Source organism: Leucopleurus acutus (assembly GCF_964270905.1).
Source record: "Leucopleurus acutus genome assembly, chromosome: 19".
NCBI lineage: Eukaryota > Metazoa > Chordata > Mammalia > Artiodactyla > Delphinidae > Leucopleurus > Leucopleurus acutus.
The window spans coordinates 27,039,834-27,067,419 of NC_139161.1; the positions used below are offsets into that span (position 1 = coordinate 27,039,834).

Below are 27,586 nucleotides of genomic sequence, written 5' to 3' on the forward strand. Positions count from 1 at the left end.
CCAAACCGGAGCCAATCAGTGCTCGGCGACGCCGGGCAGGGAAACCAATCGATTACTCCTGCTTTTTACTCAAGACTAGAAGTAGAGCGTCGTGCACTCGATCGGTGGCAGGTCCCTGGCCCGAGGCGGAGACCTTGCTAAGTTGGAGGACCTTGCTAGGTGGTTGCCTCATGCGTGTCTGGGAGGTCGAGGTTCCTTCGCGTGGAAGGAAATTGTCCATGAACAGTTCAGATCCGAGAAGGACACTATCCCAGGCCCTCTCCCTACCTCGCGGTGTGGCTTGGGGCTGGTGATCTGTTCTCTCTGGGTCTTATAAAATGTATGAGTGGGACAAAAACGGTCTCTACAGTCCCTCGTTTATCCTGGCCCAGCAAACCCGGGATCAGCGCCTGTGTGTTTCTGGATGATGTCAGTGGTCTCACCCTGGCCAGGGACATCTGAAGCTTTTTTTTGGGGGGTGGGGGGGCAGGTGTCTATAACTTTATTGAACAAGCACAGTTAGTTCTCATCCACATTAACTGTCTGTAGATTTTTGAAAGTGGGAACAGGTACGTAGGTAACCAGTGTATAGAGCTTGTTTGGTGAATCTTCATCTTCATTATGTTTTCTGGACAACCACACACAGAGATGGCATGGGGCCTTCCTTATTCCTTTGGCGCAGACAGCTTTGTTGAGCCTAGTGTCAGTGCGTACATCTGGAGCCCCCATCTCCTTCATGGCAAATGTCCGGATTTCTTTGAGTGCCTGAGGGGCACACTTCTTGAAACCCGCTCCATGGATGTGCTTGTGAATGTTGATAGTGTATTCTCTGGCCACCACCTAGTTGATGGCGGACCAGCCCTTCTTCTCCCCACCCTTCTTTGCAGGAGCCATCCTGCCAGGCCAGGGTTGGAAAGCTGAAGCTTTTTGAGCAGTAACACACACTGCAGCCAGGTTTTCCCCAGTTCAGTTTTCTGGGGCTGGAAATTGCTTTTCCCCATCTGTTCATCTTTAAAAAACCTCTGACATTGGCCCTCCCTTACCTTGCTATGTGACCTGGGACAAATTACAGCCCCGTCTCTGGGCCTGTAGCCCTATCTGTAAAATAAATTCAGAACGCCCGAGACCCTAAGGTTCTCCCCCGTCATGTCATTTTCATAACACTGCCAATACGTCCTACAACTGGATAAACTGAGATTGGGACCAGCGGCTGGATCAGGGGGGCAGTCATTTCACCGAGACTCTCCCCGGGGCGATCCTGAGCCACTGGCCCTCAGGAGCCCGCCTTTCCTCAGTCCATGCTACCCACGCTGAGTAAAGCAAGACAAGCCTCCTTCACTGACAAATATTTGTGGAGCTCCTACTGTGTAGTACTACTGTAGGAGAAGCCAAGCCGGTTCCTGACCTGAGAAAACTCAGGGCCTTGGGGTTGAGAGAGAGAGACCAAGGTAGAGAGGAGAGACCCGCAGAGTGCCATCTGCCACAAGACCAGGGAGCCTGGGCAGAGGAGAGGACCTGGCACATGCTGCCCGGCTGGAGGTGTTGGAACTAGGACATTTCAGGAGAAAGGGGATCTTCAAGCCTGACTAGGAAGGGTGTTCCGGGTGGGTGGAATCAGAAATTCGAGGAGGCCAAAACAGCGAGGAGGTGGAACCCTGGGACTGCCTGCGGAGTGGATGTGGCCAGACATGAATTAGTGGGGTGTGACAGGTGCCTTAAATGCAAGTTCAGGGGATGGGGCATTGTGTCTAGATGGAGTCATGTTTAGTGGGAGCCCTGGGTTTCATCCTGGCCCTGGGATGGGGAGAGGGGCACCTGTCAGGGTTCCCGCACCACCTGCACGCTAGCCCTCCCAGAGCCACAAGTTGCCGCCCATCCCAAGCGCCTCCCCTCCGCCTTTGTCCGCTCAGTCCGGGGGCTGCAGTCCGACAGGGACGCCCTACGACCGCCCCCGGAGGCGCTGGGGACGGTTCGGCTTCAGGGAGGCGGCTCTGCTCCCGTGAGGTGTGTAATCTGAACCCTAGGAAGGGTCATTTATACGGTTCCTCGAAGTCTGTAACTTTCCTCGCGGTCACCAGGTCGGCTCTGCCGAGTGCCTTGCCTCCCTCCCCTGGAACAGCCCTTCCACATCTCCATTTCCCTTCAAGAGATGGCCTTATCTTTCTTTCTAATCGGGGGCGGGTAGTGGAGGCTGCATACCTGGGCCTGCGAATGCCAGACATCTATCGCAGAGAACACCGGAGTCAGCGCCTACACTGGAATTCCAAGCGAACCGGATGGAGGCTCAAGGAGGGCTGACCAGGACTCGCCTTCAGCCGTCGGCTCCGCGGTTCTGGAACACCAGCTTTCCCAGGCTAGCTCGGCTCTGGCTCCCTCCCCGTCTCCTTCCCCCTCAGCAGGGACCTCAAACTCGGGCCCTATCCTCTGAGCACTGGCCCCAAGCCCCACACAGCCTCTGGGGCTTGAGGCCCGGGTACAGGAGCTCGGCTCCGTCCGGACCGTCCCTCCGCCTGGCTTCCCACCCTAAAGCTCGCGACGGGGGAGTTGGGCGCTCACAGCCCCTACTGGGCTTAGGCCTGCACCTCCGGGGTGCTGTCCATCCCATGGTGCTGAAGTTCCCCAAGGCCTCCGCCCCCTAGGAGAAGACGCGTCCCCCGTTCAGGATCCGACCCGAACTCCAGGGCATGTTCACACTGGTCCAATAACCCGCATGGGTCATCGTCTGCCTCAACAATTCAGACCATCACCGGTTTGAACTGGAGGCACTCAGGAGCTCCGAGCTTGCCTGAGAGAATGTCCATGACCTGACCAGACCCAGGGACCGCGGGAGAGGCGGGCAAAACTCGAATCTCGTACTCCGTCCTGGGGCTGGTAGGAACTCACACATTATGGACATAGTCCCTGCCCACTCCAAACCTGTCTTATGAATTGTTTGGTGAGACTGGGAAGGCTCCCTCAGTTTTCACGGACTCAGCCCCCTTACAAGCATCCAAGCTGTGCAGACTCTGCTACCTGCAAGGCAGGAGAGAAAAATCCCTAGAATTCCTCGCATGTACCTTTCACACAGTGAATATGCCCTCCTTCGACTCTGGGTGACCCCCAGCTCGTGTGGGCGTCCCCATTCCGTGCCTCCCAAAGACTGGGCAAGGAGGAAGGTGCCAGCTGTTCCCAATGTAGAGGACCGTATCTCCCGGTCCAGACTTTTTGCCCTTGAGGGTGTAGATCGCAATGGTGGTAATTCTGGGAAGCCCAAAGAAGCTGGGGCTAGCTCAGAAACGAGGGCTCAGGCGGTTCAATGAAGAGCCAGCACGCCGGGCTCGTGCACTCCAGCCAGCCCTGGGAGGGCCCTGCCGCACCTGCGTTTCCGCTGTGCCCCTGCACGGTCTTCCAGGACCGCACGCAGCTTCTTACACCTTCTGATCTTCAGCCCAGGGCACGGTGTGAAACCAGATAGTGGAGGCAGAAGTCTGCAGCGCAGGGCCTGCGGGTGCTGTCCAGCACGTTCCAGGGGAGCCGAGCCTGCGGAAAGCGCCCGGCACTACCTCCCAGCGGAGGCTCATCCGGGTTGCCGGCGCTCGGGCTGGGAGTGGCGCGCGCCCCAGAGTCACGCAGCTCTGCACGGAGCCGGCAGCGCTCCGGAGGCCTAGGCGGGAACCGGCACGTAGAACCGCCGGCTTCGAGGGCAGGGGCGGCAGCAGCGCGGCGCCGTGAGTTTCCGGCAAGCGAGTGTGGAACGTTTCCTGCGAGAAAGCAGAACCGAAGCCAGCCGAGGACTCCACAAGCGGCCGCTGGTCCACAGGTTCTCCGAGGCGCCATTGCGCAGCTGCTTCCCGGACAGCTCTGGGAGTGTCGAAATCCAGTGAGAAGACTTGCACGTCACCGCCCCTAACTCTGATCTGCTACAAAATGAAAATGCAGAGCCTCTTGTTCAAAAATTAAGAATTTCAAGACGGCGACAGCAGAACATTAAACCAAGTGCTGCCCCTGTGCAACTATACAAGTCCCATGCCCTTGAAGGCGGCCCTGCCCCTACCCATCCCACATGGGATTCATTAAATAAACTTTACCCTTCAAGGTTAACTTTGGGGTTACTTACTACAGCAGAACCACGGCCACCCCCGTCCTCTGTTGCCACAATAAGAGAAGAGTCAGGGCAGATTGATCTACCCATCCCACAGGCATCCATGGGGAGCTGTTATCAGAGGTGGGGAGGTGAGCTATCTATGCAGCTTTGCTCAACCTCAGCTTCTATCTGTAGCTCTGACACCCTCATCTGTTCCCAGGGCATGGGTGAGCCAGGGCCAGGGAGTCACTTCCTGAAGGAAGTGGTTAGGATGGGGTCTTCAGGGGACTTGCTGACACATTCTCAATTTCTTGTCTCAGTTTCCCTATGACACCTAAGAGTAGTTCAGATTAAATGAGGTTGCACATGACAGTAGTGTCCTGGAAGTCTCCTGAAGGGGACTGTTAAAAACAAGACAAATGGAGTCACTTATGCTTAACCCCACATCGCCCAACTGAGACTTAACTTAGATTCATCTCTCCCCAAAACGGAATCTTAAAGTCAATCAGGAATTGCCTAACCAGCACTAGTTAAGTAATCTGCCTCATTCTGAACGACCCCTACCGTTCTCTAAAGGAAAGTGCCCTTGTCACAGCCAATCTGCTTTTCTGTCTAGTGTAGCTTCCTTGTTCCCGCTCCCTCTGCCTATACAAGTCTTTCATTTTGTACAGCTCCTCGGAGCTCCTTTCCATCTGCTAGGTTGGATGCTGCCCAATTCATGAATCATTGAATAAAGCCAATAAGATCTTTAAAATTTACTCAGGTGAATTTGTTTTTTTTATCAGAGCTAAAGGTCTGGGCAATGGGTATAGGGTGGACCTAAAGAATTGTTTTTCAACTCTTTGAATGCGATTTTATTGTGCTCCGCACAACTGAAAAGAAATATGGGGAAAGACAGACTAAAGTTAGGGGGAAGGACTTTCAAACTGTAAACGGTACAGGACTGTTGGGGGAGCAGGGACAGCAGAGGGCGCTGCTGTGCAAACACACCCGTAAGAGGAGGCGCCCGCAGGCACACACTTTTTCTCTTTTGCGTCTCTACCCCGCAAATCTACACAGAAACACACTCCTTACCCCCTGAACCGTGCCTCCCCCCATATTCCCTATCTTACAGGTACTTCAGAGATCAAAGAGTTAGAACTCCTGACTCAGATTCTTTTTTTTAAAAAAATATATTTATTTTGGGCTGCGCTGGGTCTTCATTGCTGCGCGCAGGCTTTCTCTAGTTGCAGCGAGCGGGGGCTACTCTTCGTTGAGGTGTGTAGGCAGTGGCTTCTCTTATTGCAGAGCACGGGTTCTAGGCGCGCGGGCTTCAGTAGTTGTGGCACGCGGGTTCAGTAGTTATGGCTCGTGGGCTCTAGAGCGTGGGCTCTAGAACACAGGCTCTGTACTTGTGGCACCCGGGCTTAGTTGCTCCGCGGCATGTGGGATCTTCCCGGGCCAGGGCTCGAACCCGTGTCCCCTGCATTGGCAGGCGGATTCTTAACCACTGTGCCACAGGGAAGCCCTGACTCAGATTCTCTAACTGGCCTCTGGGGGTCCCTTGGACCCTCACCCCACCTCCAAACTATTTTCATAAACTGAAGGTAGTTTTTCTCAATGAGGAGCTGGGGAAAGGATCTGGGACCCCTGGTTTCCTTCTCCAGTCTGTGGCCCTGCCTCTCCAGCGGGGAGATATTCTCTTCAGTGTTATTTACAATGGAAAGTAAGCTGATGGCACAAGCCGTGTACATTGCGGAACCACAAAATGACAGTTGCAGAGGCTGTGAGGTAACATGGACTCATGTGGACACTGGAAGGTGAAGGTTAAAAAGCAGAACTATGTCAATAGTGTTTTGCATATAGATTAAGTTTGAAAGAGAAGTTGGAAAAATGAAACAGATGGATTAAGGTGGGGGTGATTGACTATTTTCTTGAAAATATTTTTTCTTAAAAATACATTAAAATGGGCTTCCCTGGTGGCGCAGTGGTTAAGAATCCGCCTGCCAATGTAGGGGACACAGGTTCGAGCCCTGGTCGGGGAAGATCCCACATGCCGCGGAGCAACTAAGCCCGTGCACCACAACTACTGAGCCTGCGCTCTAGAGCCTGGGAGCCACAACTACTGAGCCCTTGTGCCACAACTACTGAAGCCCGCCTGCTTAGCGCCTGTGCTCCTCAACAAGAGAAGCCTCCACAATGAGAAGCCTGTGCACCGCAATGAAGAGTAGCTCCTGCTCGTCGAAACTAGAGAAAGCCCGTGCACAGCAACGAAGACCCAATGCAGCCAAAAATAAATAAACAAAATAAATAAATTTTTAAAAAATATGTTAAACTGTAAAATGGTTACCTCTGGGAGATAAGGTTATCTGCAATTTTCCCCCCTGCTTCTTTCCAAATATTCTACAATGAGTAGGTATTATCTGGATAACCAGAGAAAAAGAAGTTAACAGACACACAAACCCTTAAAAGAGCCTGTTCTCTCCGTGTTCCCATACCATTTAACGGAGGAGGGAATTTTCGCTTTCCCCCCCGCCCCCCAAGGCAGCCTATGTGGCTCTTGCCTTTTCTCCCCACCTGGTTCCACCCTCATCACCCTCTTTAGAGTTCCTTCCACCACAAACCAGAATATATATAAATACTACATTGGAAAACCCAAAGCAGCTCTGACCCCGGCCTCCTGCTGGTGTGATCCGGCTCCTGTGGCTGAGGGGGGAGGGACAGCCGTGGGGGAGTTTTCCTGAACTCTCTACGGGGCGGGAACAGACATATGGCATCTCCATTGCTGGATTATTCCATGCTTCTTGCTGCTACTATTATTTCAAAATTTTCAGGGGTAGAAGTTTCCACAAACCTCTCTACTAAGGAGGCCCCAATCCTGCCCCCATGATAGCTCCTCTCTGTTCCCCCCTTCCCGCTCCCCCGGGGTTCTCTCTACAGGCCAGAGAAATAGGGTGGGTGTGACGACCAGGGAAGAGGGACTGCAGCTTCCACAGATGCTGGCTGGAGAAGTGCTTTCTTGTCTCTGCTAGATTATGGCAGAGATCCAGGTTCCGGAATGGTGGAGCCCACTTTGCATGTGCTCCCCCCCCTTTTTTTTAAATTTATTTATTTTATTTATTTATTTATTTTTGGCTGCGTTGGGTCTTCGTTGGAGGGAAGGGTGAGTGTGAGGTGGGGATGTGAATCCAGGGCAGTGTTCCTCCAAAACCTATTCTAAGCTTCTGCCTTCTCTCCATCTGCCCACCTCACCCCCTGATCACAGACCTGGTAGTCTCCTGTTAAGGGATATGTCCTAGGCCTTCCTCTGACCTATGAACACCAGGAATGCAGCGTCTTGCTCCCCTGTGTCTCCACCCCAAGCCCAGCAGAGTCCCAGGAGAGGCTGAATCCGAATCTCAGCTTTTTGGGTCCCTGCAGTTGGGGCTTCCCTCCTTGTCCCTCAGCCTTCCTCACCCCTCCCTAGGTCTTGGGAGACCAAGAGGAGCCTGGATGTGCCAGGGCCCCTCCCTGGGCCTAGCTCAGTGACCGCTTCCATGCAATGTCACATCCATGCCTGCCTAGGGTCATGTTCAATCAGGTGAAAGGACGTCTACTTAGATAGAGGTCATGATGAAGTGTGCTCATGTGCCCAGGCCCCTGGTCAGCCCTCCTCAGGCTTTAGTCACTTGAGTTCTCACAATGAATCATGAGAATCAGAAACCTATAAGGGGGACTTCCCTGGTGGTCCAGCGGTTAAGACTTCGCCTTCCAATGCAGGGGGTGCGGGTTCGATCCCTGGTTGGGGAACTAAGATCCCATGTGCCTCGCAGCCAAAAAAACAAAATATAAAACAGAAGCAATATTGTAATAAATTCAATGAAGACTTTAAAAATGGTCCAAGTCAAAAAGAAAAGAAAAGAAAAGAATAGAAAGAAACATATGAGGAAGACAGGGGTATGATTTTTATTTCGCAGATGAAGAAAACCAAGGTTTGGCTGATGTCACAAAGCAAGTGGGTAGAGCCACAAGTGCTCCAGGGTTGTCTGATCTCAAAGCCCTGCAGCTCCCCGAGTGCCTCCCTCCTGTTCCAGACAGGGCCATGGCGTGAAAAGCCTCAGAGGAGGAGAACTGTGATTCATTTCTGCCTCCGCAATGGCCCAGTGGCTACACCCAAGGCACCAGGAGGCTGGTTGTGAAAGTCTGGGCTGGGCAGCCTCTGGCCCAATAACTGTTTATTGGCAGAGGTCAGCAGGGCAGGGTTATCATCACCACTTTATAGATGGGGAAGTTGCCATCAGAGAGGAGTAAGAAAGTTGCCCTAGGTCATCCCTGAGTCAAAGGAAGAGCAGGGACTTGAACACAGGAAGCTCAGGGACCCTGTGTGGAGTAAGAGGAAGGAGGCTGTAGCAGGGCTGGGACAGCTGGGCCTGGGCTGGCAGCTTTATGGGCCCCATCGAGACATAGCAGGGCCCATCCCTGATCTAATGATCCCTGCTGTAATGAGGGGTCATGTCCCCTCCAGGGAAACTAGGCCCAGGGTGACTAGATAGTGACAGGTGACAAGTTTACGGCAGGCAGGACAGGGGTCCAGGCTGGGAGATAAGGCTGGGTGACCTTGGTAACACAAAGTAACCTGCCTTGTGTAACCTTGGAATCAGAGATGATGGATATGGCAGGAGCCACCCCCCTTGGCTTCCCGCGTCGCAAATGTGCAGTCTCGGGGGTACCCGTGATTAAGACGCATCCTTGAGGAAGCGCCCATTCTTAACCTCCTCCCCCTCGCCATGCCTCAGAAGGAACACCACACAGGGGCCTGGTTCTCCTCCCCCAGCTCATTGGCCCAAAACATAGTAGGGGCTGCGCTGATGGGAAGGGAGAGGATTACTTGGAAACCAGCTTCCTCTTCCTCTTCCCAAAGGAACTTTGAAGTGACTCTAAGGTCACCAGTCAATAGCCCCTTAACCCCACCAAAGGTTTCTAAGTCTCTCTCCTGCCTGTAAGGGGGGCTGGCTTGGGGTTACAGGGACCCCTGAAGTAGGCTTCATTCCCAGGAATGGGCTTCCTCCCCACTCAATTCCCCAGTCCTAAAAGATATATTTTTACAGCCTTGTGAACACAAATCGACTCCACCAGAAAAGATCCCGGGGTGTGGAATCCCTCCCCTGACTGTCCAAGTCCCAGGCTGTTGATGCAATTCTAACGCAGCACAGACAATAGAACCCTAAGCCTGTTGTAGCTTCCCCCGCTCTCCTCTCTGGAGGATCAAAGCTGCTCCTTGAGGCTGTGTGATCCTGGGCCAGAAGGTGGGGGGCAGTCAGCCAGGACTCTAAGCAGGGAGGAAGCCCCTTTGCCCAGATAGTTCTGGAGGAGGCAATCCCTCCTCGGAGGTCTGTTGCCTAAGTTCAGAGGCCCGTGGGTGCTGAGAGGTTGGCAGAGGATGGGTAAGTGACTAGACCAGAAAACTGGGGCTTCCTGTTGAAGGAGGGGGCCCAGGCCCACCCAAGTCCATATTCCCCACTCAAGTCTGAGTGAGCTTCTCAAACTGCCACGGAAGTCCCCACCCCATGTGGGACACACAGTACCTAGAGCCATGAAGGGGTCTATAGAGGCATTGTAGCAGGCGAGCCACGTCCAGGAGAGGGAGCATCCTTCGTGAGACAAGAGGCAGCTTCCTCTCATGGAGGCCCCCAGCCCCATTTCCCTAAGTGCTAGGGCCTCCTCCAAGGAAAGTTTTCTTTCCCTGAACTCCTCTGAAGATTCTGGCAGATGAGAAAAGGAGAGATCCATTCAGACCCCAGTCTCTTCTCTTCCCATCTTATCTCTGCAGTCGGGGGGGGGGGGGAGTGCGCTCAACAGGACCGGCCGCTCTCCTCTGACCCCATTAGTTCCTCTCTCACTGAGCCTCTTTGCAATCCATTGCTCAGTTCCGCCCCCTCAGCATCCCCAGCGCTGGCCATCACATACACACTTGCACAGAAATTCATAAGTGTCCTCACTCTGTGTTAGAAGAACAGTCTTTGGGTTTTTTTTTTTTTAAATATAATTCAAATATTTATTTGACTGCGCCGCGTCTTAGTTGCGGCATGTGGGATCTTTAGTTACGGCATGTGAGATCTAGTTCCCTGACTAGGGCTCGAACCCAGCCCCCTGCATTGGGAGCACAGAGTCTTAGCCATTGGACCACGGGGCAGTACCTGGGTTGCTTAGAAATTAAGTTTGGAGCAGCCTGGGAGGGAACAGAAAAAGAGATAAGACCCAGAGAATCAGCCGTCACTGCCTGAGACAGAAAAGCAAGCCCTCTTTCTGGGGACACCGGATTCAAGAAACATCATCGCACATCCCTCAACTCTGTCATCCCTCCGACGCTATCTCCATTCCCCGAACCTCCAGCCCCAGCCCATTCCAAGGCCCCCGCGGGCTGCTTCGGAGGCGAGAGGGCTGCGCAGCGGTCCACGCCAAAACGAACCAAGGCAGGAATTCGGGGTCCCCACCCTTGTGTGGATCGAGTATGTTGCAATGTCGCTACCCTGGTCCCAAACCAGAGACCAGGTGTGGGACAGGGGAGGAGCGAGGCAGGAGGGCGCCGCCTCTGCGCTGAAGGACGCGGGTGGGTGAGGGGCCCTCGCGCACCGGTCGGAAGGTGACCAGGCGGTGGGGGTGGGTACGGAGCGCAAGTGGGGGCGTGGAGGCTCTTAGATCAGGGACAGGTGAGGGGAGGACCCGCCAGGGGGAGGAGCCGCTACCCGCGTCCTGCTGTCGGGGCTCCCTCCCGTCGCGGCTCCGCTATAAAACCTGGGTCGGCAGGACCGCGGACCCCCGGCGGCCTCTTCAGCGCGCGGTCCCCGGCTCGGCGGCGTCGCCACTCCTGCGCAGGATGCGGCTGCTGCCGGCGCTCCTGGTCCTCGCCGCCGCCCGGCCCTGGGCCCGCGCAGGTGAACGAGGGCTTCGGCCCCGGGACCCCTCGGTGGCCCTTCCGTGGCCCCTCGGTGCTGGGGCCCCGCGCCCCCCGCCAAGGCTGCGCCCGCGGGCGATGGGGCGGCGCGGGCGGCGGGAGCGGAGAGGCGCGGGCGGCCGGGCGCGGCGGGCGCGGGGCAGCGGGTGCAAAGCGTGTGCGCGACTGCGGTGTGCGGGGCCCGGGGCCCTTCGCTGGGCGCCGTGCGGGTCCGGGGCAAGGATGCGTCTCTGAGCCGCCGCGGCGCGCGCCTCCGTTTCTTACCCTTTCAGGTGTTCCTCCGTCTGTCGTGGGTCGCTGTCCGTCCGGCGGGGGCTCAGTGCTTGGTGGCTGCCCCCGGCCCGGGGCAAGGACAACAAACTGGGTGCAGTGGGGCCCGCTCATCCCCGCTTCCCACCCTGGGTGCCTTGTCCCCGGACGCTGCCAGCACCCTTCACCTCCAGAACTGTGTAGGGAGCCTGGAGGGGGACATCCGGAGACCCGAGCCAAGCCGGTCTTTCCGGCCAGGGTGATTTTCGTTTAAAGATTAATGGTGAGGCCGAGCTCTTAATTATTCGCCTATGTGGAACGTGGCAGGAGAGGGGTGTTAATATTTGATAAGGAGCTGAAGGCGCCTCCAGCGTCCGGGCACAGGGATCCAATCTGGCACCTTCTCTGCGACCCCACGGGGGTCCCCATCTCCTTGGAAGGAGGCCCCCATCTGCCAGTCCCCATTTCGGCTACCCCTCGGATGGTCCTTGGGGTCCACCTGGCCGAATCTCCTCTCTAAAGCTAGATGCTCCTCTCTCGGAGTCATGGGTGAGGGCTGAGGGTGCCCTCAGCAGCAGAGAAGGAGACCCTTAGCTGGCCCATGGTGGGGTATGAGGGGCATCCTGCAGCAACTCCCGGCCTCTTCCTAGGAGAGGAGGAAACAGAAAAGGCGGGATGTGAACATTTTAACACGTAGGGCTGGAGGTTTGAAACCTACTTAAGCTGCTGGGCTTGTAGAAAGAGAAATGCTTTGCAATTAATGCGGCTGCTTTGTAGCTGTGTGGCTTTGGGTCACTTCCCTCCTGGGTAAGTCAGTTTCCTCCTTGGGTAAGTCAGTTTCCTCGCTTACAAAACAGAGAGTAATCTGACTCAGGTATTGTTCTGAGGATTCAAATAAGATGGTGGGAGTAGGTGCTTAGTGCCTTGCCTGTGTGGCACATAGCCGGCACTCCGTAGCCACATGGCCTGGACTCCGCCAGCCAGGACTCTCTCTCAGCCGCCCCCTCTCACAAGCTGTGCTCCCCTTAAGCGCGGGGGCTTTCTGACTGTGAGCTGCCGAGGGTCCTGCCTTCCCCCCCCTGCCCCGCCCCATTTCATCTCCTAGGGAACCTGAGGCTGGAGAGTGACCAGGCTGTACATCGACGTCCTCAGACCATCTGCTGCCAGGGGGAGAGGAGGGGAGAGGGTCATAGGCCCCTTCAGAGTCCCAGACCTAGCCAGGAGCTGCTGAGACTTTGCCCAGGGCATCTTCGGGTTTCGCTGAGCTGGTTTTCAGGATTCCTCCCTCCCCCTGGAGTGGGAGGGTGCGGTGAGCAAGGTCCACCCGAGAGGACTTCTTCAATCAGCTCTAAAGCAGGGGGCTGGGGTGGTGGGTACGTCAAGGGTGGGGGACAGTGACTGGGTGACTGGCGATGGTCGTTAGTTCTCTCACTCCATCTCTGGTCAGGGCAGATGGACTAGGCAGCATCTGAGCTTGGAGCCAAGACCTGTGGGTAGCTCCTCTCCTTCCCAGGTCCTCTAGGAAGTGGCCTGAGAGAACTGGCTGGTAATTATCTGTAAGGGCTGCTCCCTCATGAACCAGTACAGGAGTCTGAGCTGCTCCGTGACCCTGCCACCACTTGCCTAAAAACCAGCCCCTACCTTCAGCCTTTGGATACAGACCTGACCCCCAGCCTTGGCCTCATCAACATCACATTTTCCTGGCTTCTGCTTCCTAAAGAGGGTAGTTTCAAGAGCATTCAACCAAGTGGGTCAAAAGTCTCTGTGATTAAGACAGTGGATCAGAGGTCACCATGACAACCCTAGGAACTGTAGCCAGAAGCAGGGAGGAGCAAATTCCTCAGAAAAGCTCAGCCTGGACCAGCTGGGCTCCAGGGAGGCTGACAGGGGTTCCACCCATCAGAGCTGGCTCCTGAGGGTTCCGGCTCAAGCCAGGCTTCCCCTGAAAACAGCTTCCCCCTGGGTATCAGTCACCAGGAGGGGCCAGCTCTACCTCAGATGCGCCTTCTGCCTTTCAGGACCTCTGAGACCCAGGAGAATCATAACAGGAAGCCTTTCACGGATGCAAATGACCTCCCATCCAGTGTGTCCTTAGACACTGCCTCTGGGAGATCAGTGGCAGCTCCTTCTGCCTGAGGAAGGAAGGAAGAAAGTGGGCTCAGAAAAGTTAATGAACTCTCTTGCAGAGAATAAGCAAGAGTCAGAGCCAGGACTGGAGGCCGGGTGGTGGGCTCCGGCATCAGAGTCTGCCAACACGCAGAGACGGGCCTGGATGGGAAGTGGCCACTGCCCTTTGCAGAGCTGACCCTCGTCAGGCTTCCCCAGATGCAGCAAGTCCCAGGGTCAGCAGAGCCCTTTCCCGGGCAGGGGGTGGACTGGCCAGGGGAAGACACTGCAGGCACCGTTCATCTCTGAAAGAGGCTGTGTCAGCAAAGTAGGCACAGCATTTGATCCAGACCTGGGAGACTGGGAAACCCCAGGTGGCTCTGAAGGGCCCAGAGTGCGGGGTGGCCAATTTCCTATAGGTGCTCAGTCTCCTGGCCTTCCTCCCAGCCCCTGCCGAGAACCTGCCCCCTCTCCACCCCGTGCCCATTGCAGGGACCCCAGAGGAGGTGGGCTTGGGTGGGGATGGATGTGCTCAGAGGCCTTAGCTCAGGCTGAGCAGGAAGCTCTGCTTTTCTTAGGAATTTCCTCATCCCTGAGTTCTTTCCAGCTCACTTCATTTCTCTCCTTGACTTTGGCCATCTGTGCCCTGACAGGAGGTTGAGGAGGGGAGGGAGGGAGGAAGCCAAGGAGAAGGGAAGGACTCGTCAGGGACTTGACTAAATTCCAACTGCCTGGAGCACTCTCTACCGTCTCTCATTTAATCCTCCCCACAGTCCTATGAGGTGGATGGTATTAGTTCCATTTTACAGACAGCAAAACTAAGGCTCAGAGAGATTAAGTGACTTGTCCCCACACCCACAGCTCCTAAGTGGCCCAGCTAGAATTCCAGCTCTGATCAAATGCTTTGTCCACCCTGCTGGCACAGACTTTCTTTTAAAAATCAATAGAGTAATTTTAGAGGAGTTTCAGGTTTACGGAAACATCAAGCAGAGAGCACAGAGGAGAGGGTTCCCATGTGCACAGTTTGTCCTGTTGTCAACACCTTGCATTAGTGAGCTACATCCATGATGCAGCCTTTTTTCAGAGATGCTGGTTCTCCTGTCCGGAGGCGAGTGGGGAATTGGAAGGCAAGTCTGTCTGGTCCCAAACACCAGGACTGCAGGTTGGAGGGACAGGGGAAAAGACCTAGCCGCCTTCCTCCCTGCAGGACTGTGAGAGTTTAGACAAGAATGGTCTTAATAGCACAAGAGGGTGTGTTCCAGGGAGGGACTAGCCTAATCTCCCTCATCATCCCATCAACTCTGGGAAAGCAGCCAGGCTGAACTTGGCTGTATTGTCCTGGGGGGCCTCCCTTCCAGGTTTGAGGGAGGGGATGCAAGGAGGGAGGGGGAGGCTGGTGAGCAACAGATAGAGAGTGTCCAGGCTAGCCCCTGGGGAGAGCTGACCCGCCTTGGAGGGCCCCTCAAGGGCTGCTGGCTGTCTGGTCTGCCTTGTCTGAGGGCAGTGCCCTGGGCAAGGGGACCAGTGGATTGGCTGTGGGTCAGGGACGCCTGGAGCCTGGCTGTTTCAACTGCCTCCTTCCCCATCCCTACAGTTTCTTCTTAAGGCTCCTTCCCCTGGGCCCTCTGTCCCCCAGGATGCCACCCCAGGAATGCTCTATCCCATCCCAGGCCAGGTTCTGACTCCAGGGATATTCCCAGCCTCTGGCCCACTGTGTACACACACACACACACACACACACACACACACACACACACACACACACACACAGTTGCTTGTGTGCACACAGTTCACTGGCACTCATAGGGACAGACGTGTGTGTACACAGATACACTGACATGCTTCTGCACAGGCCTCACATCCTTCCTCTCTCTGTTCCAGGGTCACACTGGTGCTACCAGAATCAAGTCAAACCCTCCAACTACACCTGCTTGGGTAAGTGCAGCGAGTCTCTGGGTTGAAATGGAGACCCAGGGGAGGTGGGAAGGATGAGGTGATGGTGGCCCCAGTCAGATATCAGCTCCTAACACACACGCACACGCACACGCACACACACACACTCGCTCTCTCTCTCTCCTGGTGCTCAGGGCACAGGGAACATAGAGGGGCCTGAGTTTTTACTGGGACCTCCTGTCATCGTCTCTGACACCAAGAGAGTCAGCCCTCTGGTCCTCTGAAATAAATCAGGAGCAGCATCAAAGCGAGAAATTCATTTTGCTCCTCTCATAACAAAATGGAGAGTTGATTCTGTTCCAGTGACACCCCTGCGTGTGGGCCTGCGTGGCGGTTCTTTGTACTTTTTCAAGCGCTGCCCAGTTTCCTGCAATCTGCTTTCCTCCCACCGTTGCTGTTTTGGTGACTGGACAGTGCTCCCCAACCCCCCGGCCCCGCTCACTGGTGTGGGAGGTCCTGGGTGCAGGGGCTGGGCTCCCCTGGGGCTCCTTCCCTGCCTCCCAGGGCTCAGATAAAGCTTAGTGTCAAGTCACGGGGTCCTTTCACAAGCGACCCTTCCAGGGGACTCCACCGCTTCCACGCACTCTCCCATCAACCTCCTTTGAACTTCGGAACCCCTAGGAAGCAGGTTATCACGGAGCTTTCCTTTCATAGCCCAGCATCTGAGGTGGTCCCCTACCCCAGAGCTCACACCCTAGTCCTACCCTGTCCACACCACGCCTTGCTGGTTTTGTGTGAGTGTGAGTGTCTGGGGAGGGAGAAGGGTGAGGGTGGAGTTCTGTGCTGGGCATCCCCCCAGCACAGCCTGCCAGCCATCCAAAGACCTTGCTGCCTTGAGCTGGGCCTGACCTGAGTGGGGTGGAGGATGCCACACCTCGGTGCCAGGCGCCCCTGACTCCCAGCCCACCCTCCCTCCCTGCTCAGGGCCGGACCAGTGGGGCGATAGCTGCCAGAATGACCACCAGTCCCCCATCAACATCGCCACTGCCAAGACACTGCTGGACCCAAACCTGGGACCCTTCTCCTTCTCCGGCTACGACAAGAAGCAAAAGTGGGCCGTGCAAAACAATGGCCACTCAGGTAGGTCTCAGATGGGCTGGATGCAGACCCCGGACCGCAGGGGCACGGGATCCTGGGACCCAAGTTCCCCAAGGACTGGAGGGTTGGGCTCCTCCTGGCAGGGCACACTTTTGCTGAGGAGAGGCTGAGAATCCCTGGGAGGGTGCGGTGGGGAGAGCAGGGTGGACTTTGGAAAGGAGGGAACATTCTATCAGTATTTTCAATCCTGTATCAGAGCAATCTGTAGTGGGGGAGGGGCAGGTTCTAGGAAGAAGGGACAGCATGGCGCAGAGGCGTGAAGCAGCTTGGGGTGTTCAAAGGGCTGCATGTGGCCCCACGTGCATGGAGGACAGAGCCAGCCCAGGGTCAGTCCAGCTGGGCCTGGGGCAGGTTGCCCAGGGCTGAGGAGTTTGGACGTGGCCCTGGGAACATCGGGGCACCACGCGTGGAGGGGTTGAAGCACGGGCGGTACCGGGCTGAGCTGCATGTTTGGGCAGTGAGGGGTGTACAGAGGGAGAGGCAGACAGGGAGGCCGACGAGGGGACCAGGGGAAGGTCCAGGCTGTACCACTGTTCCTGCCCCTTCAGGCCCGGGACCGTAGCCCGTGAAGGGTGCGAGGTAGGAGAGAAGGTCCTGCTTGGCTGGAGCTGGGATGAGGGGCTGGGAGAGGCTGGGGGAGGTGGGTGCGAGGACTCTGCCCCCTCCTGTGCCCTCCAGTGATGGTGTTGCTGGGGGCCGAGGCCTCGATTGCTGGAGGAGGACTGGCCGCCCGGTACCGGGCCAAGCAGCTGCACCTGCACTGGTCCAAGGTGCTGGACTGGGGCTCGGAGCACAGCTTCGACGGGGATCGCTTTGCCATGGAGGTGAGGGACCTCTTCCCAGGTGGATGCCTTGGCTGGGCTCTGGGTATACTTGCCTTGGGCAAGAAGGGGGGCCCAGCACCCTGACGGGTTCTCTCTCCATCCCTCTCACCCCTTACCAGATGCACGTGGTACATGAGAAAGAAAAGGGGACATCAAGGAACACGAACCAGAACCAGGACCCCAAAGATGAGATCGCGGTGCTGGCCTTCATGGTGGAGGTGGGGCTGCCGTCCCTCAGGGCTCGAGGCGCTGCTTCTTAGGATCCAGAGACCTGGGATCCCAGCAAGGCGGGAGGGGCTGGAGAAGCTCCGACTTCCCCTCTGTTTCGCAGTGACTGGTACCTCCCCGTGTGGGGAGCCCAGGGCCTTGGAGGGCCTCAGTCCCAGAAGCTGCGTGCCCGCCCCACCCCAGACTGGGAGAGTGAACTGGTGGTCTCCACCGGCTCCCCACAAGCCTCTCTCAAGCCCCTTTCCCTCCTGTTCCAGGCCGGATCCGAGAATGTTAACTTCCAGCCCCTGGTGCAGGCGCTGTCTGACATCCCCAATCCCAGTGAGTCAGGACCCGGGAGGCGGGGGGCTGGGGGAGGGGAGAAGACTTCTTCCTACAGAATGAGGTCTGGATGGTGGAGGAGCCTGTACTCTCAGAGTGAGGTGTGTGAATCTCCCCAGATATGAACACCATGCTGAAAGACAACATCAGCCTCTTCGACCTGCTCCCCAAGAAGGAGAAACTGAGGCACTACTTCCGCTACCCGGGCTCGCTCACCACACCAGGCTGCGATGAGAAGGTGGTCTGGACCGTGTTCCGGGAGCCCATTCAGCTCCACAAGGACCAGGTACACGGGGCCCGGCTGAGGGTGCAGCCTCCCCTGCGTCAGCTCCTGGAAACTGTCCCTTTGCGGGGGGCCCCAGGCAGTCTGGGGCTCAACAAGCCCCCAGGTGCGGCTAATGCAAGCTCAAGCTTGAGAACCACTGTTCTCTGGTAACAGTGATGATAGTGATAGTAATCACAGGCCCTCAAAGCCCAGAGCTGTGAGTCCCCTCTGCTTAGGACACGCATGGGAGCTGAGCCCCCATGGATGCAAAGCACTTTACATCCCTGATTCTTTTCCTCTGCACAAGAACCTGAGGGGGCTCAGAGAGGCCAGGCGACTGGCCTGAGGTCACACAGTGAGGAGTGCAGCTCCGCCAGCTTCATCCCTCCCTGCTGAGCCCTGTGCCTTCCACAGATCCTGGCATTCTCTCAGAAGCTGTATTATGACAACGAGAAGAAACTGAAAATGACAGACAATGTCAGGCCCCTGCAACCCCGGGGGCAGCGCCAGGTTCTCAGGTCCCAGGCCCCGGGACGGCTGCTGCCCTTGCCGCTGCCCGCCCTGCTGGCCCCCGTGCTCACCTGCCTGACAGCAGGCTTCCTCCGATGACGACTCATGTTTGGACACCTGACCTCTGGTCTCAGCCCTTAAGAGGGCTAGAGCCTCTGTTCCTCAGGCTTCCCGGGTTGGACTTTGGTGATGATTAAAACAGGGACATGTTTTTTGGGAAACCTCTCTTACGTCTGTTTTTAGTTCCCACAACTACTGCTGCCCTGCTCCCCTCAACCCACCCCAGCATGCCAGGGTGGGGCCTTAGGGCCTGGAGATTTCTTCTGAGCCGGCACCCCTCCCACCTTTGTGAATTCCCCGTTGACACCCCAATTGGAGAGATGCCGAAGGGACCTCAGAGCTCCAACACAGCCACAGCTGGAGAAGTTCCAATCCAGCCTTTCATTATATAATGGGGGAAGCTGAGGCCCAGAAAGGAAAGGAGGCTGGGTGGAGGCCACAGAGTGAGGCCACGGCAGAGCCAGCTGAGAGCCGGCCAGCGCCTTCCGCCCTGTACTAGTGGTGGAGAGTGCGGGTCCTGTGTGGGTACAGCCTAGGTGGGGTGGGTAGTGGGGTTCATTTATTTGCCCCAATGTTTCTTGAGCATCTATGTTCTAGGCACTGGGGCTGTGGCGGGGAATGAGACAGACAAAATGCCTGTCCTCCTGGAGTTCAGTCTAGCAGGAGACACTATAAATAAAGAGACACATTGTACACCGTATCAGATGGCTGTGGTCAATCAGTGGGAAGGGGCATCCATCAGAAGACTTGCAGGAGCCAGTGGGGGGAGGCCACCTGGAGGCCAGCAAGTGTTCATGCATGGAGGGAGGGAGGGAGGGAGGGGGAGAGAGACAGTGGGCAAGTGAGGAAGGTGGGGAGGGGGAAGGGGGAGAGGGGAGCGGGGGCCGTGGTGCAGGGGCTGCAGGGGTGAGGCGTACGGGGAGCAGTTAGGACTGATGCCTCATCCAGGAGCTACTGGGTCACAGGTGAATCCAAGGGTCTTTGGCCCTTGATCTTAGGAGCTTTCAATGAAGGCATGCCTCCCCCACCCCGAGATCCTGTCTCTAATGGCTTTTTCCTTTCTGGGGCCCAAGAAGGGAGTGAGACTAGGAGGCAGCAGGTGCAGAGAGGAGGGTCCAGAAAACAGGGAGAAAGAAATAAGGGCCCCACAGGTAGGTCCCAGGCCAGGCTGGGCCCTGGGGGCCAGGGGTTGAGGGGCCTCAGGCTCCGGGACCTCATCATCTAGGGCAGGGCTGGAGTTTTGGAGGACCGTGAGATGGATTTTTAAGAATGGATTTTGGGGGCTTCCCTGGTGGCACAGTGGTTAAGAATCTGCATGCTGATGCAGGGGACACGGGTTCGAGCCCTGGTCCGGGAAGATCCCACATGCCACAGAGCAACTAGGCCCGTGCGCCACAACTACTGAGCCTGAGCTCTAGAGCCCACGTGCCACAACTACTGAGCCCACGTGCCGCAACTACTGAAGTCTGCGCGCCTAGAGCCCGCGCTCCGCAACAAGAGAAGCCACAGCAATGAGAAGCCCGCTTACCGCCACCAAGAGTAGCCGCAACTAGAGGAAGCCGGTGCACAGCAAGGACCCAACGCAGCCAAAAATAAATAAATAAAATAAATAAACTTAAAAAAAAAAAGAAGAATGGATTTTGGAGGAGCATGAGAAGAGGGGAAGAGGCCAAGAATGGGCCTTGCTGGGTGGCGAGGGGCCCTGGGGCCGGGGCCAGGTCAGCTGGTGCAGGGACAACCTCTCTGTAACAGGCTTCCCGTCTGGAGGTGATGAGATAGATTCCCACAGGAAGACGCAGAGCTAGGTCAGCACACATGGGATTCCACGACCGATGCTGGAAGCCCTGGCTTGCCGTTGGTCTCTGGAGGGGGGCTGGTTGGAGGAGGTGACCTCTAAGCCTTCTCCCACTCAGATACCCTCAGAGTCCCTGACCACCCGCAGCTAGGCTGAGGGACAAGGGCTGCTCCCCTCCATAGCAGCCTCCCTCTCCCTTTCCTCCTTCGTGACCAAGAATAAGCACCCCTCCCTTCACTGCTGACCACACAGCCAGCCTTGGTGGGGGTGTTGGTATTACTGTCACTATGGCAACAGCAGGCAGCTTGTGTCAGCAGGGGGTGTGTGGACACGAACCTGTTCTCTTTGGTTCCCACGCAGGCAGGCTGGGGGGTCTAAGCTCCAAGCTGCGCCCTCCTCCTCCCCTCCCCCTTTCAGGCTCAGGGCTCTCAGAAGTCTGAACTGCCCCTCCCCCCCCAACTACACCCTCAAGGCAACGTTCAGTGAATAATGTGGCAGCAGAACCAGGAAGTCCCAGCTCTTTTCTAGCGAGTAGGGGACCCTGGGCCTCTCCAAACCCTGGCTGCAGGCACACGACCCTCCCCCCCGCCCCCCGCCGCCGTCCCTCTGACCCCCCAGTAATAAACCTGGCCAGTGGGGGCCACAACGGGCACAGCTTGTCCCCTGCAACTGGAGGCCAGAGCAGGTGCTGTCAGCGCTCGACTTACAGCAAGGTCACTGCTGGCCAGTCACCCCGGGAGTGGGCAGCCCCGCCCCTGGAATTGGCCCCTGCGCCCTGGAGGCTGAGGCCAGTGAGCTGTGTGTGTGCCCCTGAGAGCCTCCTCTTCTGAGTGGTTTCAATCCCCTGCCCCCGCCAGCCCCCGCCCTCCACCCTCTGCAGACCCCTTCTCTGGAGAAGGTGCTCTAAGCTCCCTGTGCCCAGCCAGCCTGGCTCCTGATACAGCTCCCCCAGAGATGATGGGGGCTACCAGCAGCCCCCAGCCCTACTTTCATTCACTCCTGAGTCCCTGCATTGGGTACAACAACGTACACACACACACACACACACACACACACACACACACACACACACACACACACACACGAGCACACACACTTCACTGCGGCCGACCAGGGCTGGGGAAGGCTCCATGGCTGAAGGTTTGGGTCACCACCTGACTTCTAGGTCCCTTAGCACAGACCATATGCACGTTCACTGAATGCCTGCAGGAGCCGCCCTGGGCCACACGCAATCCTATAAGGGGGTATTTCTCCCGTTGCTCGGATGAGGTTGCTGAGGCACAGAGAGGGGTTAGGGGACCTGTCAGAACCCGGGGTCACTTCTCTGCCTCTTGGGCTCCGCGGCCAGCTTTCTCTCTGACAGTCATCCAACCTCTGGAACAGGGGCGGGGTGGGGTCTGCAGCGCGCTGTCCCACCCTGTCTCCACATGCTGCTCTGTATCCCTGACGGGCTGTCTCTCTGGCCCCCTGTTTAGATTTGGCACCTGGGAGGGAGCCAGGGGCTAAAAATACTCCCCATGTGTTTAGATGATTCTTAGAAAATAAACTTCCCCATCTTGGCTCTCAGCGTGCACACTTGCTGGCCCCGGTTCCTGTGGCTCTGATCTGCCAGTGTTGGGAGGGGGATAAGGGAAGCAGGGGGTGGGGGGAGTACTAGGGTCTGTAGGGGCCCAGAGTCAAGGGTGGTGGTGGTGGACGTGCCCAGGCGCACATGTAAGTGTAAAGGCTGCTGTGTCACAAAACTCCAGGGGCTGCCTGTACCGAGACTGCATTGTGAGCGCTGCCCCGGTGTCATGGGCCCTGAGGCTCCGTGCTTCTGAGTGGGTTAGGGGTGGAAAGAGGCAGGGAAGCTGGTAACCTTGCAGGGATGGAAACGTGGCTTCCCTGCTACGGGCCTCTTTATCCCCCTGCAAAATGGGCTAAGGTTGGCCCTTCTGTCTAATGGGGACTAGCTGTCCTCAGGCTCCTGCTGGTGACCTTGGAAGGAAGTCCAGGCCCGTGTCTGTGGGTGGGACTCTGCTCCTGCACCTTGCATTACACGAGTTCTAGCGGCTTTGCTTGTTTATCTGAATAGGGACAAAGGCATTATCTCCTCTAGGGACCAAGGACATGTTCCTGGACCCCTGTGCCCAGGGAGGGGCTTCCTTTGGAGGGAGTGACAGGACAGACAAGTCACAAGCCAGTTCCTTCCTCAGAGCCCTCGTCCTAGATGAGACTGGACTCATATTCCAAGTGCTGGCTGCTGAAAAGCCTGGGAGGGTGGGGATAGGCACAGGGGCAGGGAAGGGACGTGGGTACATGGAACAAGATTTTTCTTTCAACAACATTGAGTCTTTCAACAAACACTATTATTTCCTCTGTGCCAGAGACTGATGATTCAGGGAGAGAAAGGCCCATCTGTGCCTTTCTTTCCCCCAGGACTCCCAACCGGAGGGCCTACAAAACATAGGCCGTGAGGGGGGCGCAGGGGCCCCAGACCTGGGGTTTGAGTCCCTTTCCCCTGCTGACTAGCTCGGTGAGGTGACTTTGGTAATTTAATTCACCATTCTGAGCCTGTTTCCTCATCTGTAAAATGGGGACGGGGACGGTATTTACCTCATAGGGTTGCTGTAAAGATGAAACAAGATGCCTGGCCAGGAGGATGTATTCAATAATTTGTAGTTACTATTACGGTTCTTCTTATTAGAGAGAGAGCACTGAAGGATGGGTAAGGCCTACAGATGGGGAAACACTGGCTGCTTCCAGGGATGGAGCTAGGGAAGGGCGGGCAGAGGGGCGATGCATTGGTTCGCCGCTGGGGTCAGCAGCTGATGTCTGGTGGGGTAGCAGTGCTGCTCCTACCCAAGGGGGGACCCTCCCATCCCCAGCACACTCACGGGGACTGCTGCTCTGCTCAGACATGCAGGGACGTCCCCCCAGCCCTCCACCCCACCCACGCACAGAGCAGCCCATGAGCCAGACCTTCCAGCCCGACCCTGGCCCAGCGTTGCCTAGGGTCACTCAGGACATCACCAGGAGGAGCCAAGGGGGCCAGTGGAGGCCCAGGCTGCCTGCAGCTCTCCTGTCCCTGCTTTGTTAGGTGGGGTCAGGGTGGGAGCCTGCTCTGCTGCTGTGGGATTGACTGCGCTGGGGACTGGGCTCCTGTTTCACCTTCCTCCAGCCCTTCCCCTCCCTCTTCCCAAGGAGCCGCGCACTCACGCACGCACGTGCCCTCTGATCCGTCCTTGTCTCCAGCATGGGCTCTGTCCCTGCTGTCTGCCAGCGGGCCTCTCCTATTCGCATTTGCTGCAGGCTTCCCCCAGCACATGGTCTGGGTTGCCGGACAGTATAAACAACAAATAAACAAATAAACAAGGACATTTTAGTATAAATATATCCCTCCCAAGTAGCATGGGGCACACTTACACTGAAACATTACCTGCTGGTTATCTGAGATTTACATTGCACCGAGTGTCCTGTATTTGGATTTACTGAATCTGATGGCCCTACCCTCATCCCACCTACGCCAGGGAAACTGAGGCCAAGAGAGAAAGGTGGGCAAAAGAAGAGACAAGAGGCTGAGACCACCGCCCCTGCCTCCTCCTGGCCCTTCTCCTTCTCCCTCCGGCTGGCCACACCTCCCAGGAACTGCTAGCAGACTGGTTTTCCCTCTGGTGTTTCGGGCTCCCCGTGGTGAGGGCAGCTGGGCCCACCTCAGAAGGGAGCTGGAGCAGGCCCTTCTGCCAGTGGATTTCCTCCCCACTGTTTTCCAAAGAAATGGGAGAGGCCGGTGCCAAGGAAATCTCTTTATCTCCCTTTCCTGGTCTCTGCCCGAGCCGCCCTCGCTGAGCTGGATGTGCCGGGGCTCCCTTCCTGCAGTCGGGCTCCCGCCCATCATGCCAGCCACCTCTCGCGGAAGGAAGCCCTCAGGGAGAGCCTGGCTGCTGTCCCAGGAGGGGTCTGAAGGGGCCTGATGCCAGGATTTTATTTATAAACTGAGTCTCAAGAGGTGCAGGACCCCGACGGGGTTGAAAAGCCCGTCCACGTGACAGCCTGGGGTGCAGGCAGAGAAGGATGGAGACACCTGCAGATAACTGAGTCCAGTCTGTTCAAATCAGATGCTCTTCCTCTAACTCCTATCACTTTGTAATCTCCCCATCTGTTTAATGACCTTTAGCTCTCACTCTTTGCACTCCTGCACTGTTATGAAAGGCCCTTTGTAAGGTAATTTACACCTACTATCTCATCTCATCGTGACAGCAACCTTTAGAAGGTAAACTCCCACTGGAACAGCTGCTTCAGGACAGTGGGGATGTTCACCTGTTTTGTTTCCTGCTCGAGGTGGGCACTGTGATGCATGGCTCAGAGCCCCCTTCAAGGAATGCTGCGTCCCAGCTCTGCTGTGGCGTGTGGACCTCTTCATCTGTTGGCCTCTCCAGGAAGGGGAGGCTTCCTTGCTCAAGGTCACACTCCTCTCTGCAGACCCCCAGCCATTGACTGACCAACAGGGGAAAAAGTGGGTTAAAGGGCCGGCCCCATTTAGGGTGACCCCAAAGGGCCATTCCAGCATCAGAGCTCTCAGTGGGGCCAGTTGAGGTTAGCACTGGGCCCTCTTGGGTGCTCCATTTCTCTCTCTTCCCTCCCACAGGTGTTGATCCTCGAGGTACTCCTTAATAAACATCCTGCACACGCAACGCCATCGGCTTCCCAGGAAGCCAGCCCCAAGGACATCAAGTGTCCAAACAGTACAGAGCACACGGTGAGTTCTCAATCAATACTTACTTGGAAGAACCCTGGGGCAGGCATTGCTGCTCCTGACTCTACACAAATAACAGTATAATCAGAGCAGCTAACGTTTACTCAGGTGAAACTATTTGACATGCTCTCTATCTCAGTCCTTAGAAAGAGCTTCTGAGATGGACATGTTCTCCACTTTCAGATGAAGAGATGAGACACGGGACCCAGAGCTGACAAGTAGGAGAGCAGTAGTAGGATTTGGACCCAGACCATCTGATACTCAAGCCTACCCTCTTACCATCCCTTTTTGGAAGGAAACCAAGGCTTAACAAGGTAAAGGATCTCGCCCCTTGCCAGCCCATGAGTGGCCACGCGATCTACAAGCCCCACAGTCCCTGCTTGAACTGAGTGCTGCTGGCCTGAAAGTGCTTCTAAGGAGTCCTCAGAGGGAAGCTTGGATTTAGAAACCACCGGTCTGGCCAGAGATGCTGGGGACACATGCTGTTCCCTAGATCTTCAATGCTCTCCCTGCCCTTCCCCTGCTTGTGGCTTGTCTCATGAGGTCCACACAGCAGCCAAAACCTGGCTTGAAAGTTAACTCCTTTGTGAAGCCTTCCCCATCCCTGCTCCCCTCCTTCTCCACCAAGATCCCCTAAGGGAAGACTGGAGGATACCCTCTGAGCCATCGGAGGATGGAAGTATCAGGCCAGGGTTGGCCACGCGGAGGCGGTGGGGGGGGGGGGGCGGCGGGAGGGAGGCAGGCAACAAATGTTGTCAGCGTGAGTGAATGAAGGGAAAGATGATAGTAAAGCAGAGAATTAGCAGGCACCATTCCAGCGCCGGGATTAAATATTTACCTTGCCCTTCAGGCAATCCTGAGAGATAATCCTGGTTTTCTGATCTCTATCTATGCAGACTTTCCTTCAGTAACTGACACAATCAACCTGGTTTTGTTATAGTTTGAACAGCTGTTTCCACATGTGGGGCTAGGGCATACGAGGTGCTTTATTTATTTTATTCATTTATTTTTGGCTGTGTTGGGTCTTCGTTGCTGCGTGTGGGCTTTCTCTAGTTGCGGTGAGTGGGGGCTACTCTTTGTTGAGGCGCATGGGCTTCTCATTGAGGTGGCTTCTCTTGTTACGGAGCACGGCCTCTAGGCATGCAGGCTTCAGTAGTTGTGGCGCATGGGCTTAGCTGCTCCACGGCATGTGGGATCTTCCCGGACCAGGCCTCGAACCCGTGTCCACTGCGCCACCAGGGAAGCCCTGTAGGAGGTGCTTGACCCTCGGCTTCTGCTGTTCCCCAGCATCATGTGTTCTCCCCAGTGAATCCGCTTCCCCATCCTTGGGCCCTAAGTCCCTTTGCCCCTCCATCCTGCAGGCCTGGCCAGGCTCCACAAGGCTGCAGGTCAAATTGGGGTTTCACTCTAGTTTCAGCTGTGGCTTCACGTGCAGTCAAGGGTTGAGTCACACTGGAGCTGCTTGGAGGGTCATAGGACCCTCCACGGGTGCTGGGTCTATTGCCTGAGTGGCCTCCTGGGAGGCACCTCTCCTAAGGGAGAGGCATTGGGTGTGACATGCTGGGTCCACGTGAAGCCTCAGAGTTGTAGGGGTGAAGGGATGCGGAGTTTGTTGTGGCCTATGTCAGTCAGCCTCTGGGATTCACTGGGGTCATGAGGGGAATGGAAGTGGCTTATAAAAACCGGAAGAGCAATTTTACCCAAATACTAAGGTAGGGGACAGCAGCTCTGCTGTGGGAACACTCTAGCAGAGTAGAAGGGCCCAGTGGGGGACTCCGATCCTGGTGCCCAGTCTGTGAGGGGAAGCCGTGGTGGTGCTGGATTAGGGGCGCCTAAAAGATCAGGAGGTCCTACCCAGCAGACACCACATGACAGCTGAAAGGACTGGTTCAAGACACATTTAGATACCCTCCAGAGGCTGCATCAATGTGTAGACGGAGAGTGGGATTTTTTTTTTTTTTTTTTTTCCCGGTACGCGGGCCTCTCACTGTTGTGGCCTCTCCCGCTGCGGAGCACAGGCTCTGGACGCGCAGGCTCAGTGGCCATGGCTCACGGGCCCAGGCGCTCTGCGGCATGTGGGATCCTCCCGGACCGGGGCATGAACCCGCATCCCCTGCATCAGCAGGCAGACTCCCAACCACTGCGCCACCAGGGAAGCCCGAGAGTGGGATTTCTGCAGGAATAATAGTGAGATCCATTGAAACCTGCGTATTCAGAGAGTGACCTTCACTTGAGCCCAAGGTTGCTTTGGCCAGGCCAGCATAGTCGGCACAGAAGCTGGTTCACAGACGCTGTCGCGTGGAATTTGGTGACGGTTCAAGTTCAGGGAGCAGGATATGGCTGGTCTGCGCTCTAGATGAGGAAACGGTTGCCTCAACAAATACCCATGCAAACGGGAATTAGATGAAACGTTTCGTCCAAGCCTTTGCCGGGCGCTGTGGCCACGCTGCCACTTCCAGGACGTTCCCTTTCTTTTCTAATCAGTCA

General features: G+C 56.4%; 1 protein-coding gene and 1 pseudogene across 2 annotated transcripts; one reads left to right on the top strand and one right to left on the bottom strand.

The window, feature by feature from the left end:
• Positions 1-498: 498 nt before the first annotated feature.
• On the bottom strand, positions 499-876 carry LOC309975114 (large ribosomal subunit protein eL31-like; annotated as a pseudogene). Its single transcript has one exon. The product of its transcript is annotated as a large ribosomal subunit protein eL31-like (transcript).
• Positions 877-10,805: 9,929 nt separating this feature from the next.
• Positions 10,806-19,095, top strand: CA4 (carbonic anhydrase 4). The gene is made up of 8 exons (XM_082860119.1): positions 10,806-10,935; positions 15,192-15,245; positions 16,188-16,343; positions 17,040-17,185; positions 17,305-17,403; positions 17,671-17,734; positions 17,854-18,020; positions 18,414-19,095. The coding sequence occupies exons 1-8, from the start codon at positions 10,878-10,880 to the stop codon at positions 18,606-18,608; spliced, it is 939 nt and encodes a 312-aa protein (XP_082716245.1). The 5' UTR covers positions 10,806-10,877; the 3' UTR covers positions 18,609-19,095.
• The last annotated feature ends 8,491 nt before the right edge of the window (positions 19,096-27,586 follow it).

Bases quoted from the DNA above. Each gene is read 5' to 3' on its own strand.
- CA4 (XM_082860119.1), top strand. From the start codon at position 10,878: ATGCGGCTGCTGCCGGCGCTCCTGGTCCTCGCCGCCGCCCGGCCCTGG. The intron at 17,186-17,304 runs GTGAGGGACCTC...ACCCCTTACCAG, and splicing joins GGGATCGCTTTGCCATGGAG to ATGCACGTGGTACATGAGAA. The intron at 17,404-17,670 runs GTGGGGCTGCCG...CTCCTGTTCCAG, and splicing joins TGCTGGCCTTCATGGTGGAG to GCCGGATCCGAGAATGTTAA.